This window comes from Trachypithecus francoisi, unplaced genomic scaffold, assembly GCF_009764315.1.
Source record: "Trachypithecus francoisi isolate TF-2019V2 unplaced genomic scaffold, Tfra_2.0 Lachesis_group0, whole genome shotgun sequence".
Lineage (NCBI taxonomy): Eukaryota > Metazoa > Chordata > Mammalia > Primates > Cercopithecidae > Trachypithecus > Trachypithecus francoisi.
The window spans coordinates 155,553,324-155,571,299 of NW_022681453.1; the positions used below are offsets into that span (position 1 = coordinate 155,553,324).

At 42.0% G+C, this 17,976-nt stretch overlaps 1 protein-coding gene across 9 annotated transcripts in view; it reads left to right on the plus strand.

Moving 5' to 3' along the window:
• CEP70 (centrosomal protein 70) overlaps positions 1–17,976 on the plus strand; it is a 112,885-nt gene that overhangs the window by 59,703 nt on the left and 35,206 nt on the right. For all 9 annotated transcript variants that reach the window (XM_033212522.1, XM_033212519.1, XM_033212518.1 and 6 more), the window contains one exon: positions 14,653–14,822. In XM_033212522.1, the coding sequence (XP_033068413.1) occupies positions 14,653–14,822 (170 nt within the window). The remainder of the gene's footprint in view (positions 1–14,652; positions 14,823–17,976) is intronic.

Here is a 17,976-nt window from a genome sequence, read left to right on the forward strand (position 1 = left end):
TCCGGAGAATGAGGCCCACAGAGTTCTCCATGCTGCCCTCGGACGGAGTTCCGGCAGTCCCGACCGCAGTGGGGAAGCTGGGAAGTCCGCGCGTGGCACTGGTCCGGAGCGGCTTTTCTGGGAGTGGGAGGGCGATAGGCGGGGCACGGGCGTGTCCGGGGGCGTTCCGCAGGTGCGACCAGGTAAATCTTGGTCTCTTCAGATTGACGTCACCTGGCGCATGCCCAGTTGGTCTGCACCTTCCCGGGTGTCGGCTGCATTTTCGCGCGCGCGGGAAAAGTTGGGGGAGATGAAGAACCCGGAAGTGCGCCATCTTGCCTCCGTTCGTCCAAACACTGGGTTCAAGTGATTCTCCTGCCTCAGCCTCCTGAGTAGCTGGGACTACAGGCACATGCCACTACGCCCAGCGAATTTTTGTATATTTAGTAGAGATGGGGTTTCACTATGTTGGCCAGGCTGGTCTTCAACTCCTTACCTCAGGTGATCCACCTGCCTCGTTGTCCCAAAGTGCTGGGATTACAGGCATGAACCACTGTGCCCAGCCAGATTTTTTAACTGTATTTTTGTTTTATAGGTCCTGTGAGATTTATGCTTTGAAAAAGTTCTGTTTTGATGTGTTTTCAGGATTTGCTTAAAGATTTAGAGCTCTTTTAGCAGTTCTTGTATTGCTGGCTTGGTAGTGGTGAATTCTTTCAGCATTTGTTTGTTTGAAAAAGACTGTATCTTTCCTTTGTTAAGCTTACCTTCGCTGGATACAAAATTCTTGGCTGATAATTGTTTTGTTTAAGGAGGCTAAATATACGGCTCCAGTCCCTTCTAGCTTATAGATTTACAGCTGAGAAATCTGCTGTTAATCTGATAGGTTTTCCTTTATAGGTTACCTAGTGCTTTTGCCTCACGGCTCTTAAGATTCTTTCCTTTGTCTTGACTTTAAATAACCTGATGACAGTGTGCCTGGACGATGATCTTTTTGTGATGAATTTCTTTGAGCCTCTTGTATTTGAATGTCTACGTCTTTAGCAAGGCTGGGGAAGTTTTCCTCTATTATTCCCTCAGATATGCTTTCCAGACTTTTAGATTTCTCTTCTTCCTCAGGCACGACAACTATTCTTAGATTTGGTCGTTTAACATAATCCCAAACTTCTTGGAGACTTTGTTCATTTTCTTTTATTCTTTTTCTTTGTCATTATCGGATTGGGTTAATTCATAAACCTTGTCTATTCTTATGTTCTTTTTTTCTTTGTCATTGTTGGACCGAGTTAATTCATAAACCTTGTCTTCAAGCCCTGAAGTTCTTTCTTCTGCTTGTTCGATTCTATTGCTGAGACTTTCCAGAACATTTTGCATTTCTCTTTGGCCTTTATTTCCTGAAGTTCTGATTGTTTTTTAGTTTATGCAGTCGGCCGGGCACGGTGGCTCACGCCTGTAATCCCAGCACTTTGGGAGGCCGAGGCAGGTGGATCACCTGAGGTCGGGAGTTCGAGACCAGCCTGGCCAACACGGAGAAACCGCATCTCTACTAAAAATACAAAGCTAGCCGGGAGTGGTGGCACATGCCTGTAATCCCAGCTACTCGGGATGCTGAGGCAGGAGAATTGCTTGAACCCAGGAGGTGGAGGTTGCAGTGGACTGAGATCATGCCATTGCACTCCATCCTGGGTGACAAGAGTGAAACTCCATCTCAAAAAAACAAACAAACAAACAAAAAAATGTATGCAATCTATTTCACTGAAGATTTCTCTCCTCATTTCTTGAATCATTTTTTGAATTTTTTAAAAGTTGGACTTCACCCTTCTCTGGTGCCTCCTTGATTAGCTTAATAATCACCCTTCTGAATTCTTTTCAGGTAAATCAGGGATTTCTTCTTGGTTTGGATCCATTGCTGGTGAGCTAGTAATTTTGGGGGAGTGTTAAAGGGCCTTGTTTTGTCATATCAGAATTGTTTTTCTGGTTCCTTCTCATTTGCGTAGGCTATGTCAGTGGGAAGGTCTAGGGCTCAAAGCTGCTGTTCAGATTCTTTTGTACCACGGGGTGTTCCTTTGATGTAGTACTGTCTCCCTTTTCCCAGGGATGTAGCTTCCTGAGAGCTGAGCTGTAATGATTGTTATTTCTCTTCTGGATCCGACCACCCAGCAGGGCTACCAGGCTCCAGGCTGGTACTGGGGGTTGTCTGCATGGAGTCCTGTGATGTGAACCGTCTTCATGTTTCTCAGCAGTGGATACCAGCATCTGCTCTGGTGGAACTGGCATGGGAGTGAAATGGACTCTGTGAGGATTTTTAGTTTTGGTTGTTTAATGCACTATTTTTATGCTGGTTGACCTCCTGCCAGGAGGTGGCACATTCAAGAGAGCATCAGCTGTGGTAATATACTGGGGATCAGGCAGTAGGCAGGGCCCTAGAACTCCCAGGATAATATGCCTTTTGCCTTCAGCTACCAGAGTGGATAGAGAAGGACCATCAGGTTGGGGCAGGGTTAGGCTGTCTGAGCTCAGATTCTCCTTGGGCAGGGCTTGCTGCAGCTGTTGTGAGGCATGGGGGTATGGTTCCCGGGTCAATGGAGTTCTGTTCCTAGGAGGATTACGGTTGCCTCTTCTGTGTCATGCAGATTGTCAGGGAAGTTGGGGAAAGCAGGCAGTTATAGGCCTCACCCAGCTCCCACACAACCCTAAAGGCCGGTCTCACTCCCATCATGCCCACTCCCCCCAACCCAACAGCACCAAGTTTGTTTCCAGGCAGTGAGTGAGCAGAGCTGAGAATTTGCCTCAGGCTACCAGCCTCCCAGCTGAGAAAGCAAGAAGGGCTTCCGTGCCTCCCTGCTTGTCAAATCTGCACACTAGATTCATGCCCTTCCCTGAGTTTGGCCAGGAAGCTTCATGTCTGGTTGGAGTTGTTAGAAAGTTCATCTGGAGGTTTCCATCTCTGTGTGGTCTACTACCAGTTCCTCTGTCAGCCCTCCCAAAGGACCCCTGTGAGACAAGTCAGAAATGGCTTCCCAGAGGACCCAGAGAGCCCACAGGGCTTTTCCCATTCCTTCCTCTACCCCTTTATTTTGCTCAGCTCTCTAATTTGACTCACCTCCAGGTAAAGTCAAATCCTGTCCCGTGAGCTAGACCTTCAGGTTCCCCAGTGAGGGTGTGGATTCATGGGTGGACAATCCCCCCTTTCCCACTTGCATAGCTTGGGCATTCACAATATTTGGGGTGTCTCCTAGGTTCTGCAGGAGCAGTCTGCTTCTTTCAGAGGATCTGTGGATTTTCTCGTCTTTTTTGGTGTATTCCTGTAGTAGTTTTGGAGCAAAAGTTCATGATGTGAGTCTCCACCCACTGCTTTGTTCGTCTGAGTGGGAATTTCAATCTAGTCCTGCCTCCTATCTGCCATTTTCCCCTAGAATTTCCATGTCTTGTTTCTTTAGGCTGTAGTTCATGGTGTCTTGTTTCCTTATGTGCCTGCTTATCTGCATATGCAGGGAATAGCATTTTTAAAAGTATTAATGGGAATTATTTGAAGCCTAAGATTAAGGCATCTTATTCCAAAGAGTGAGCTGGGTCACAACCTGGTTTCCAGTCTCCTGGATATAACCAGGGAAGCTCAAGCCAAAATCTTAGTTTAAGGAGTTGGAGAAACGATAGTTTATATATTGCATTTTACATAAAATCAAACTCCTATTTGGAGGAAGATGCTATGCACATACCATGATCTTAGAAAGGAAACCCAAAGAAGTGAGTTTAGCTTTGGGGGCTAAAGTTCTCCCAAGGGTGTTTTGGGATTTTTGAAAATTGAGATGATTATATGGCTTTTTTCCTTTATTGTGCTAATGTGATGTATTACATTGATTTATTTTTTTGTATGTTGAGCCATCTTTGCATTCCAAGGATAAATTCCACTTGGTTGTGGTATATAATCCTTTTAATATGCTGTTGAATTTGGCCTGCTAGTATTTTGTTGAGGATTTTTGCATTCGTATTCACAATAGATATTCATCTGCAGTTCTCTTTTTGTAGTATCTCTGGCTTTGGTATCAGGATAATGTTGGCCTGGTACAATGAATTAGGAGATACCCAACTGATTTTTGTATACAGTAGTTCCCCCTCATCCATGATTTTGCTTTTTGTGGTTTCAGTTCCCTGTGGTCAGTAAATTGCAGTCTGAAAATATTAAATAGAAAATTCCAGAAATAAATAGTTCATAAGTTTAAAATTGTACACTATTCTGAGTAGTGTGATGAAATCTCACACAATCTTGTTCAGTCCCTTTCAGGACATGAATCATCCCTTTTCCACCTTATCCACACTGTATGTGCTACCTGCCCATTAGTCACTTGGTAACTGTCTTGGTTATCAGATCTACTGTCGCAGTATCACAGTACTTGTATTCAGGTAACCCTTATCTTACTTAATAATAGGCCCAAGGTGCAAGAGGAATGATGCTGGCAATTTGGATATGCCAAAGAGAAGCTGTGAAGTGCTTCCTTTAAGTGAAAAGGTGAAAGTTCTTGGCTTAATAAGGAAAGAAAAAAATTGCTGAGGTTGCTAAGATCTATGGTGAGAATGAATCTTCTATGTTATCCTGACAAAGGAAAAATAAATTAGTGCTAGTTTTGCTATCACACTACAAACTGCAACTGTTATGGCCACAGTGAGTAATAGCGCAGTTAAGATGGAAAAGGCTATTAATTTGTTGGTGGAAGTCATAAGCAGAAACTCATAAACTTGTAATTTCCAATTGATGGCAATTGGGTTCAGTACTATTTGAAGTTTTGCGCATCCACTGAGGGTCCTGGAATGTATCCCCCATGGATAAGGAGGACTGCTGTATTGCTTTTCTATCCTACAGTTTTGCAAAACTCAATTTCTAGTTCTAGTTCATGGCTTAACCTGTAGAAACAGGTGGGACTGACACCCTCATCACTTGGCTGCAGAGGCCCTGCCTGGCTTCTAGGAAGGGCTGAGGCAGAGGATTCCTTCTGGATGTAATCCATGGTACTGGAGTAGCCACAGGTCACATCCATTTTTTTATTTCATTTCAGTTTCGTTATTTCATTTCAATTTCATTTCATTTCATTTTTCATCTTATAAGATGAAATAGTACCGGAAGCTGAGAACCCTTTTTCCTCTGAGGGTTGCTAAGTCTCAGCAAACATTACACCGTGGGCACATGAACATGTGCTTAGACATGGGTGTCTGTTCTGTAAGAGATTTGTGTCAGTATTGTACAGGCCGGGTAGGGAAAAGGGTTTTCAGTGAGTCTTTTTCATTTATGAAAAGTATATTAATAAGGGTGATAGTTTTGTTTTTTGTTTGTTTGTTTATTTGTTTTCAGATGGAGACTTGCTTTGTCACACAGGCTGGAATGCAGTGGCACCATCTCAGCTCACTGCAGCCTCCACCTCCTGCAATTCTTGTGCCTCAGCCTCCTGAGTAGCTGGGACTACAGGCACCCACCACCACGCCCCGCTAATTTTTTTATTTTCAGTAGAGACAGGTTTTCACCATATTGGCCAGGCTGATCTCGAGCTCCTAACCTCAAGGGATCTGCCTGCCTCAGCCTCCCAAAGTGCTGGGATTATGGGCATGAGCCACCTTGTCTGGCTATGATAGTGCTTTTTGATAATGAGCTTTAAAAGGATACTGAGGGATGGAAGCTAGAGAATAAGGGGAAACCAGGCGAGTGATATCTTGCTGATGACAAGAGAATAAATTATTGAAGATACATATTCTTTTATATAAATCTTAGGATACATACTGACTCTTTTTTATTGATACATATAGCTATACATATTTTCTATTGGGGGAAACTGCCCCCAATATTTCAACATAGGTTCTTTCTATTTTCCCTAAGTGTCGGCTGGTCTGAGAAATAAAGAGAAAGAGTACCAAGAGAGGAATTTTACAGCTGGGCCTCCGGGGCTGACATCACATATCAGTAGGTCTGTGATGTCCCCTGAGCCGCAAAACCAGCAGGTTTTTATTAAGTACTTTAAAAGGAGAGGAGGTGTATGAACAGGGAGTAAGTCACAAAGATCACATGCTTTAAAGGGCAATAAAGATCACAAGGCAAACGGCAAAGCAAAGATCACAAGGCAAAGGGCAAAATTAGAATTACTAATGAGCGTCTGTTTTCAGCTGTGCACATTTTGTCTTGATAAATATCTTAAACAACAGAAAACAGGATTCAAGAGCAGAGAACCAGTCTGACCTCAAATTTACCAGGCTGGAATTTCCCAATACTAGTAAACCTGAGGGTAATGCAGGAGACCAGGGCGTATTTCAGTCCTTATCTCAACCGCATAAGACAGACACTCCCAGAGCGTCCATTTATAGACCTCCCCCAAGGAATGCATTCCTTCCCCAGGGTATTAATTATTAATATTCCTTGCTGGGAAAATAATTCAGTGATACCTCTCCTACTTGCACGTCCTTTTATAGGCTCTCTGCAAGAAGAAAAATATGGCTGTATTCTGCCCAACCCCGCAGGCAGTCAGACCTTACAGTTGTCCTTCCTTGTTCCCTGAAAATTGCTGTTATTCTGTTCTTTTTCAAGGTGCACTGATTTCATATTGTTCAAACACACATGTTTTTCAATCAATTTGTACAATAGTGGCCCTGAGGTGACGTACATTCTCAGCTTATGAAGATAACAGGATTAAGAGATTAAAGTAAAGACAGGCATAAGAAATTATAAGAGATTTGGGAACTGATAAATGTCCATGAAATCTTCACAATTTTTGTTCAGAAATTTCAGTAAAGACAGGTGTAAGAAATTATAAAAGTATTAATTTGGGAACTGATAAATGTCCATTAAATCTTCACAATTTATGTTCGTCTGCTACGGCTCCAGCTGGTCCCTCTGTTTGGGGTCCCTGACTTCCCGCAACCATTTTCATGCTACATGAGATATTTTGACATATTCATATAATGTGTAATTATCAATTCAGGGTAAATGAGATATCTGTCACCTCAAATATTTATGTTTTTTAATGTTGGAAACATTAGAATTCTTCTCTTCCAACTATTTTGACATATATAATAGATTATTGTTAATATGGTCAACCTACTGTGCTATCATATTACTACATCTTATTCCTTCTATGTATCTGTATTGTTGTACCCATTAATCAACCTCTCTTCATTTCCCCATTCCCTCCTACTTTTTGTAGCCTCTGTTAACCACTGTTTTGCTCTGTCTTTCTGAGATGTGCTTTTTTGGTTTCCACATTTGAGTGAGAATGTGCAATAGTTGTCTTTCAGGGCCTGGCTTATTTCATTTAACGTAATGACTTCCATTTTCATCCATGTAGCTGCACGTGACAGGATTTCATTCATTTTTATGGCTGAATAATATTCCATTTGTGTACATATACCACATTTTCTTTTTTCAATCATCCATTGATGGATACCTAGGTTGAATCATATTTTGGCTGTTGTGAATAGTGCTGTAATAAACAAGAGAGTGCAGATATCTCTTCAATATGTTTATATTATATATATAATATGTGTGTATGCATACACACATACATACATACATATGTACATACATACATAAACACTCAGTAGTGGGTTTGCTGGATCATATGGTTTAGTTTTTTGAGGAACTGCCGTACTGTTCTCCATAGTAGTTGTACTAGTTTTCATTCCCACCTATAGTGTACAAGGATTCTTCTTTCTACATATCCTCACCAGAATTTTTTCTTTTTTTTTTTTTTGTCTTTTGAGTAATAGCCATTCTAACTGGAGTGATACGATATCTCATTGTGTTTTCTTCCTTTTTTGTGGTCAGGTGATTTTCTTCTTTTTTAGTTGTTTTAATTATTTTGCTTTTTTTTTTTAGTGTACCTGTTATATTTTTGCTTGGTAGTTAACCATGAGGTTTTAAAAAAGAAACATTTTATAGATGTAACAAGTTATTTTTTAAGTTACAGAGTTTTTAAAAGAGATGGGGATCTCACTGTGTTGGCCAGGTCGGTCTTTAACTCCTGGCCTCAAGCAGTTCTCCTGCTTTAGCCTCTCAAAGTGTGGAGATTACAGGCGTGAGCCTGTGCCTGGACAAGTTACTTTAAATAGATATCTTGCCTTGATCACAAATAATAGAAACAAACAAAGGAAAAACTAAAACATTCTACACTTCTACTCCATCACATTATGACTTTTTGTTGTCTCAGTTTACATCTTTTTATATTACCTATATCTTAAAAAGTTACTGTAGTTATTTTTTGCGGGGAGCTTTTTGGTTTTTGCTTTTTTTGAGATGGGGTCTCACTCTGTCACCCAGGTTGGAGTGCAGTGATGCAATCTCGGTTCACTGCAACCTCCGCCTCCCAGGCTCAAGCTATCCTCTTGATAGAGGTGGCAGCAAATCTGAAGCAACTGCTGTGAGGAAGTCAGCAGTGGAGGGGTGTGGCCAGGGCTGCGTGCTCCATGGAGCCATCAGGGGCTAGGAACAGGTGATCCCAGTGGGGACCCTGTGCTCCCAGGCATAGCTGCAGCTGCCTAACCACAGCTTTGGACTTGGGCATCCCTGCACTCTTATGGGCCTGGAAAGCCCCCTGCTCCCTCAGACTTGGAAGTACTTGCTCCGACTCCCTGGCCTCCCTTCACTACCAGTACCCACTCTGGTGTAGAGCAAAGTTGTGGCTGAGCGCAGGTGCTGTCATGACCCAGTCAGGTGTGTGCACACTCAGGGCGGTGCTGACCTGCCAGCCCCTTACTAGCTTGGCTCCCCACAGAGTTTGGGCACCAATGAGTGCGGAAGGGAGACAGGGAGGTTGTAGGCAGCTTCACGTGGGCCTGTGGGCACCCCTCAGTGCGGACAGCCTGGGTACCACAGATGGCATGTTGATAGTGGTGAGAGGCAGACAGGTTCCTAGGCGGAAGGGGCAGGTCCTCAGTGAAATCTCACCTTCAAGCCAAGGACAGCCTGAAGCCTGGAGGCCAGGCTGCCAGTGCCAGGTGGAGTCTGCAGCCTGGAGTGAGAACTTACTTGATGCCCTTTGGCCAATTGGATGATGCTTTTTCCAGGCCTTCCTATGGCTGCCCATGGACCAGTCAGCACATACTCCCGCCCTTCTGAGCCTGTAAAAACCCAAGGCTCAGCTAGACTCAGGGACTCATCAACTCATTGGGACTACCTAACTGTGGATAGGAGCTGCCCACTCAGGGTCTCCTCTCTACTAAGAGCTGTTCCGTTACTCAATAAGGCTTCTCTCCACCTTGTTCACCTTCCAGTTGTCTGTGTAACCTCATTCTTCCTGGACACAGGACAAGAACTTGGGACTTGCTGAATGGTGAGAGTGAAAGGAGCTGTAACACATTCCTGGCTGACTTGCCAGGCTGTGGGTGGTGACACCCACATACTGCATGAGTGAAGAGTGGTGACCTTTCTAGGGGCCCAGACCTCAGGATTCCTGAGCCAGAGCTGCTCTCACACCATAGGCCTCCCACCCTCCACTGGCACCTGGTGGCTGCCCCATGCAATGGGAAGCAGCTGTGGGGCCAGGCCAGGCCCGGAGCCACTGGCCAGAGCAGGGCGGTGGGACTGAAACAGCGGTAACACAAATGGGCTGAAACATGTGCCACCTGAAACACATCCCCCAACTTGTTGTGCTGCAGGCGACAAGGAGAGATTTGTGGTTCTTCTGGGATCCTAGACCTCAGGACTCCCAGAGCCAGGGCTCTGACACACTGTAACACCCTCTTTGGGGCTTTGTGGTTCCAGGCATCTCTGAGCTTTCAGGTACCACTTCTTTCCCCTTTTCCAGACATTGGTGCCCACAGTGGAAGCCGCTTGCAGTACATCTGGTCCAGTCACAGCCTTGCATGGAGCCAGTGCCTATGATGGTGGCTGGAGTTGCCTGCCTCACTGCAACAGTCAGTGTGCCTGGCTGTGCACGTAGCCGGACCCCACACTTGCTCACTCACACACCCCTCACTACTCTGCACCTGGCTTGTCCTTGATAGGCGGGGGGTCTGGGCTGGTAGCACAAGCTGAGTACAGCCTGCTGGGCTGAGTGGGCAGAACAAGCCCAGCAGGTGTGAGCAAAACTCAAGCAGAGGTGCCACTGGCCACAGGGGTTTCTGACTGGTGAAGTGACACCCTAAGGATCCTGACACTCCCACCTCAGCCTCTTAAGTAGCTGAGATCATAAGTGCGTGCTATGACACCCAGCTAACTTTTTGTATTTTTGGTGGAGACGGGGCTTTGCCATATTACCCTGGCTGGTCTCAAATTTCTGAGCTCAAACAATCTGCCTGCCTCTGCCTCCCAAAGTTCTGGGATTATAGGCATGAGCCACTGTGCCCAGTCTGTTGTTTTAAGTAGATTTGTCTTTTAGTATTCATACCAGAGATATGACTGGATTACACACCACAAGTATATTATTAGAGTATTCTGTGTTTGTCTGTATACTCACTTTTACCAATGGGTTTTATACTTCCAAATTTTTTTTTTGTTTTTGCATGTGGTGTCCTTCTCTTTCATAGTGAAGAACTCCCTTTAGCATTTCTTATGAGTCCCTTACAAGTGTTTGCTTGTCCTGGTAAAGGCTTTATCTCCTTCATATTTCAAAGATAGCTTTGCTGAGAATAATATTCTTGGTTGACAGGTGTTTCTTTTTCTTTTTCTTTCAGTACCACTTTGAATGTCATTTCACTCCCTCCTGGTCTGTATGCTTTCTGCTGAGGATTCTATTGCCAGATAAATCACAGCTTCTTTATATGTTGTTTACTTGTTTTCTCTTGATGCTTTTAGGATCTTTTCTTTGTGCTTGACTTTGAGAATGTACTTATTTATTAAACTTTTAGATTTGGGTAAATGTGAAGTTTTGTTACATAGGTAAACTTGTCCCATGGGGGTTTGTTGTACAGATTATTTCATCACCTAGGCATTAAGCCCAGTACCCAATAGTTATCTTTTCTGCTTCTCTTCCTTCTCCCACCCTCCACCCCAGTGTCTGTTGTTACCTTCTTTGTGTTCACAAGTTCTCATCATTTAGTTCCCACTTATAAGTGAGAACAAGTAGTATTTGGTTTTCTGTTCTGCATTAGTTTGCTAAGGATAATGCCCTTCAGCTCCATCCATGTTCTTGCAAAAGACATGATCTTGTTCTTTTTTTATGGCTGTATAGTATTCCATGGTGTATATGTACCCCTTTGTCCAGTCTACCATTGATGAGTATTTCGTTGATTCTATGTTTTTGCTGTTGTGAATAGTGCTGCAGTGAACATTCGGGCATGTGTCTTTATGGTAGAATGATTTGTATTCCTCTGGGTATATACCCAATAATGAGATTGCTGCATCAAATGGTAGTTCTGCTTTTAGTTCTTTGAGGAATTGCCATACTGCTTTCCACGATGGTTGAAATAATTTACACTCCCACCAACAGTCTATAAGTGTTCCCTTTCCTCTGCAACCTTGCCAGCATCTGTTATTTTTTTACTTTTTAATAATAGCCTTCTGACTGGTATGAGATGGTATCTCATTGTGGTTTTGATTTGCGTTTCTCTAATGATCAGTGATATTGAGCTTGTTTTTTTTTTTTTTTTTTTAAACATAGTCTTGCTGTGTTGCCTAGGCTGGAGTACAGTGTATGGTCTCAGCTCACTGCAACCTTCTGGGTTCAAGCGATTCCCCTCCCTCAGCCTCCTGAGTAGCTGGGACAACAGGCGTGTGCCACCACATCAGAATAATTTTTTAGTTTTTAGCAGAGAGTGGGTTTCACCATGTTGGCTGGGCTGGTCTCAAACTCCTGGCCTCAGGTGATCCACTCGCCTCAGCCTCCCAAAGTGTTGGAATTACAGGCATGAGCCACTGCACCCTGCCTAAGCTTTTTTTTTTTTTTATGCTTGTTGCCTGCATGTATGTCTTCTTTTGAAAAGTGTCTATTCATGCCCCTTGCTGACTTTTTAATGAATTTGTTTTTCTCTTGTAAATTTAGTTCCTTATAGATGCTGGCTGTTAGACCTTTGTCGGATGCATAATTTCAGATGTTTCCTCCCATTCTGTAGGTTGTCTGTTTGTTACTTTTGCTATGCAGAAGCTCTTAGGTTTAATTAGATCCCATCTGTCAATTTTTGCTTCTGTTGCAATTGCTTTTGGTGTCTTTGTTATGAAATCTTTACTCATTCCTATGTCCAGTATGGTATTGCCCAGGTGAGAATTTATTCTATGCTTTGGGGGTAGGCTTATTTGAATTGAATCTGTTTGGTGATCTTTGACCTTCCTGTTCATGGATGTTTATATCTCTGTGTAAATTTGGATAGTTTTCTGTTACTATTTCGTTGAATAAGTTTTCTACCCCTTGCTCTTTCTCAACTCCCTCTTGAAGGCCACTGATTCTTAGATTTGCTCTTTTGAGGTGATTTTCTATATTTTGTAGGTATTCTTTTTTCTTTTTCTTCTGTGTATTTTCAAGTAGCTTGTCTTCAAGCTCACTGATTCTTTCCTGTACTTGATCTGTTCTGCTATTAAAAGCCTCTAATTCATTTTTCAGTTCAGGGAATGTATTTCTCAGTCCCAGGATTTCTGTTTGATTTTTTTTTTAAGTTATTATTTCAATACCTTTTAAAAATTTCACTGATAGATTTCTCAATTGATTTCCTGTGTTATATTGGAGTTCACTGAGCTTTTGAATCTTGGGCAGACAGGGATTAGGAAGAAGCAATGATTAAGGAATATACAGATATAACATTAAAATTCTTTAACAGTGATAAAAAGGGCTGGGCGGCTCACACCTATAATCCCAGCACTTTTGGAGGCCAAGGCAAGAGGATCGCTTGAGGTCAGACCAGCCTGGCCAACATGGTGAAACCCTGTCTCTACTAAAAATACAAAAATCTAGGTGTGATGGTACATGCCTGTAATCCCAGCAACTCGGGTGAGGCAGGAGAATCACTTGAACCTAGGAGGTGGAAGATGCAGTAAGCCGAGATCATGCCACTGCACTCCAGCCTGGGCGACAGTGAGACTCTGTCTCAAACAAACAAGAACAATGATAGAAAAGATTTAACATCACTGAAAGTTGTAAGATAGTAAACCCTAAACCTCCACCCCTCCATTAAAGCAATGATTATAAGACTATACTCTGAACAATTATATGACTACAGATTAGCTAACTTAGATGAAGTGGACAAATTTCTAGCAACACAGACATTGCCAAAACTGACTCAAGAAGAAGTAAAAAACTTTAGTAGATGTGTAACAATGGATTATGTCAATAATCAAAACCTCTGAACAAATAAAGGCCCAGAACCAGATGACTTAAAAAAAAAAAAAGAAAAAGAATTATTGATCTGAAGAATCTCACATCACTGTCTCGTTAGAGTCAGTCACTAGCTCCTTTTTCCATCTTGGGGGGTCATGGTTCCTTGTTTGCTGTTGTTTCCTGTGGACATGTATCTGTGTCTTCTCATTGAAGGATTAGTTATTTCAGTTTTCACTGTCTGGCTTGTTTGGGTTTTTCTTGGATATGTTTACATAGAGGTTCTTTACAATTCACCTGTTGAATTTCCTTTATGCTAGGTCACTGCCTCCTCCTTGGTACTAGATGGCAGCTCATGTCCAGGTTTGCCACAGCTCTGGCAAGCGTTCAGAGTACTGATGGTCCTAGGTTGGGGAGATCCCAAATGGGATACTCCAGCTGTATGGAAAAGCTGGCTAGGATTTCATACCCAGCAAGCCTGTAGAGTGTATCTCCTACAGTGTGGTGCTGCTGAACAGCTACTCTGATATAGCATCTTCTTTGGCTGAGAAACCAAGCAGATTTTGCAGACTGGGGTTGCTGCTGTTCCCACCTCCCATCTTTGTCTTTGGTTGCTCTCAGGAGTTTTTCTTCCTATAGGCACTTGTGATGCTTTCTGTGGGTTGAGGCAGGAACAGTTCTCCTGCAAGGAACCCAAGATGGTGGGGAAGTTGGTCTTGATCTCACTTTTTCCAGTGTAGAAACTGAGTCCGGGGAAAATTTTCCACAGGCAGTTCCTTGCAGATTAGGGGAGAGGCATCACAGTTACAGAAGTCCAATTCTCTTACCATCTGCTTGAAATTTTTTCACTTCTTTTTGCGGTCCCGGGGATTGTCCCATCCTTAGATTTGAGTTCTGGGATATTGCTGGTAATAATCTTGGCATTGGATATTGGCTTTTGGTTTTCTGTTGGGGGAAGTGAAGTCAGATTGCTTCAACTCTGCCATTTTGGTGATGTCGTTCTCCCTGATTATTTCTTGATGATAATTTCTTGATTATGGACTTACTGTGAGTTTGCAGTCACCCACATTGCATGAATGCCTAAGTTGACTACACCATTTGCAATCCCGAATTAATATTGATTCTTTCCTGATTATTGTTTTAATGTAAACTTAAACATAAAATTATACCAGTTTTATGGAAATTCTTGAGTTCCTTTACTTGGTAAGAAAAGTCTTGAATGCATGCAATTATGAACTGTAGTTTCCCCATTTTATAGCTATTTGACTTGTATTTTTTCAGGTTTATGATATATTAATGTTCCTAGAGTTTATACTCATTTAAAAACAGCCTCAATACTGAAGTTCTTGAATGAAACAGCTCAATAGAAACTATGAAGATGCCTTTGTGTACAATATGGTTAGGATAGCATGTCCTAGATGTACATATCATAATTATGTTTTTAAAAAATATCTTATAGGTGAAGTGCCAGCATTATAAGAAAAAACGAACGGAGCAACAAGAAACTATTGCTTCTTTGCAAATGGAAGTCAATAGATTAAGAAAGGAGGAAGAAGATCGCATTGTCACTCAAAACAGAGTGTTTGCCTATCTGTGCAAAAGAGTTCCTCATACCGTCTTGGATAGACAGTAATTTTGCTACATAAATTGATATGTAGCTAGATTCATGGTTTTGTTTGTTTGACCTGATTTTATCTTGGGGGTGGTTATAACTCTTATAAACTAGAAAAGCCTCTCTCTCCTTCTTTTCTGCATTGTTTTTCCGTGCTCATCCTGTTTTTTTGTTTGTTTGTTTGCTTGTTTGTTCTAGAGGTCCTTTGAGGAATGGAATTGAACGTTTACTAAAAATAACACTAAACTTTTAAATAAATTCATAATTAATCAGACATTTCTCAAAATAACTGATCCTTTTAGTGAAGAATAATATTTAGGGATCACTGTATGGGTTTGGGGGTTGCTTAGTTTTATTATGTTATTGATTTTAAAAGTTTTTAGTGGAAAGAACCAGGGACTATATATTTTGGAGGGGACTATATATATTTAACCTAGCTGAAGTTAAGATACTATTTTTATTTAAATTCTGATTTTACATTTGTAACTGTTGTCTTTTCTACTGAAAATCATTCTTAAAAACAATTTTTTTTTTTTTTTTTTTTGAGACGGAGTCTCGCTATCACCCAGGCTGGAGTGCAGTGGCCGGATCTCAGCTCACCGCAAGCTCCGCCTCCCAGGTTCACGCCATTCTCCTGCCTCAGCCTCCGGAGTAGCTGGGACTACAGGCGCCCGCCACGTCACCTGGCTAGTTTTTTGTATTTTTTAGTAGAGATGGGGTTTGACCGTGTTAGCCAGGATGGTCTCCATCTCCTGACCTCGTGATCCACCCGTCTTGGCCTCCCAAAGTGCTGGGATTACAGGCTTGAGCCACCGCGCCCGGCCAAGAACACTATTATTATTATTTGCTATATCTGTTAATACATAAAAATAGTTTCAAAATATTAAAACTAGAATTACTAACAATCAGCCTACTGAATGAAATTTAAATTTCTGGCATTAGGAGATATGCCTCATGTAAATGATGAGTTAATGGTTGCAGCACACCAACATGGCACATGTATACATATGTAACAAACCTGCACATTGTGTACATGTACCCTAGAACTTAAAGTAAAATAATAAAAAAAAATTTCTGGGCAGCTCTCTTGGACATTAATATATTCCACTATGTATGCAGTCAATATGTATATTTCTTTTTTTTTTTTTTTTTTTTTTTTTTTTTTTTTTGAGGCGGAGTCTCGCTCTGTTGCCCGGGCTGGAGTGCAGTGGCCGGATCTCAGCTCACTGCAAGCTCCGCCTCCGGGTTTACGCCATTCTCCTGCCTCAGCCTCCCGAGTAGCTGGGACTACAGGCGCCCGCCACCTCGCCCGGCTAGTTTTTGTATTTTTAGTAGAGACGGGGTTTCACCGTGTTAGGCAGGATGGTCTTGATCTCCTGACCTCGTGATCCGCCCGTCTCGGCCTCCCAAAGTGCTGGGATTACAGGCTTGAGCCACCGCGCCCGGCCAATATGTATATTTCTAAAATATCTTGAAATACTTGTTTCTCTGTGTGTTTGCATCACCAAATGCAGTTAGATTTGTTTCAATTCCTTTTCAATTTTCAAGGATTGCTTTTTAAAATTTTACTTTTGAATGTATAAGCATTTATATAATTCCAAAATCAAAACTATTCGTTATTTATATTTAGAGAAGTTGTATTTTCATTCCTGTCCCCTTTATTCCATCCTATCCTTACCTCCCCTGTAGGTAATTGATTTTAAATGTTTAGTGTTATTTTTAGCAATATAAGTAGTATGGATATTATATTCATATTCTCTCTTGTTAACATGCTAGCACCTTCTGTTTTTCTCTTAACAGTTTAAACTGATTGCATTTTAAGCGGTATTATAGGCTTAGTAGGACTGAAAATCTTGAATAATTAGATGTTTCTATTTTACTATAAAAATAAATGAGGTCAGATATAAAGTAAAAACAAGTTAAAACTATAGGGTTTTTTTTGATAATTATTTCAGAGATAATACACATACATAATTTTCATCCTCTTGAAGGAAAAGTAAGGACAAACATATAACAAAAACAACATAAAAATGTTAGTGAAAGATGTGAATAAAGAGAAGAGGGAGGCAAGGTAAGAAAAATAGGAGAGGTTGGCGGGCGCGGTGGCTCAAGCCTGTAATCCCAGCACTTTGGGAGGCCGAGACGGGTGGATCATGAGATCATGAGATCGAGACCATCCTGGCTATCACGGTGAAACCCCGTCTCTACTAAAAAATACAAAAAACTAGCCGGGCGTGGTGGCGGGCGCCTGTAGTCCCAGCTACTCGGGAGGCTGAGGCAGGAGAATGGCGTGAACCCGGGAGGCGGAGCTTGCAGTGAGCTGAGATCCGGCCACTGCACTCCACCTTGGGCGGCAGAGCGAGACTCCGTCTCAAAAAAAAAAAAAAAGAAAAATAGGAGAGGTAAGGAAGAATAAAAAGGAGAGAGGCAGGGGAGAGAGAACTACAGTGGGAAGAAGAAGGAGAAGAAGAGAGAAATTGGAAGGGAAGAATGAAAAAACAAAAAATCAGCTAAGATAACTGGGTACGAGGGTGAGAGAAGCACTGAGAGAACTTGCAGTGTAGCAGATGAAATCAGGCTAATTCAGGTATGAATTTGTCCAGTGGGCCAGAGATTTTCCACTCTGTTTGATTTTTATCAATACAAACTTTCAGTTTGAGACACTGAAATAAAAAATTGTGAATTAAACCTATTGGAAATACATGAGTTGTAGCCACTACAGATATTATTAAAAGTTACATGAGTACTGGGCTAAGTAATAGGGCACACACAGATGAGTAAAGCCATGATTCCTGCATTTGGTGACCTGATAGTCTAGTTGGGTATATAGACACATATGTAGGTAAGTAAAATATAAAGCAGTTAGTGGTATGTACTATAAGGTGGGGCAGATAGGATGCTAAGTGGGTGTGACGTAGGGAGAAATTAGTGAAAGGTAGTACTGACTACATAGGCTTCATGAATGAGTTATCTTTTTAGCTGGACTACTAGGAACTATAGAATATTAATAGGCAGAGGTGAGAGAAAGGGTGTTTCAATTAGAGGAATATGGGAACAGAAAAGTGAATGTGTTTGGGACATCAAGAGTCCAAGAGGTCTGGCGCATAGGATACATGAGATTCTGGGAAGAGTCTTAAGAGACAATATGACAATATGGAAAGTGTGCTGTAA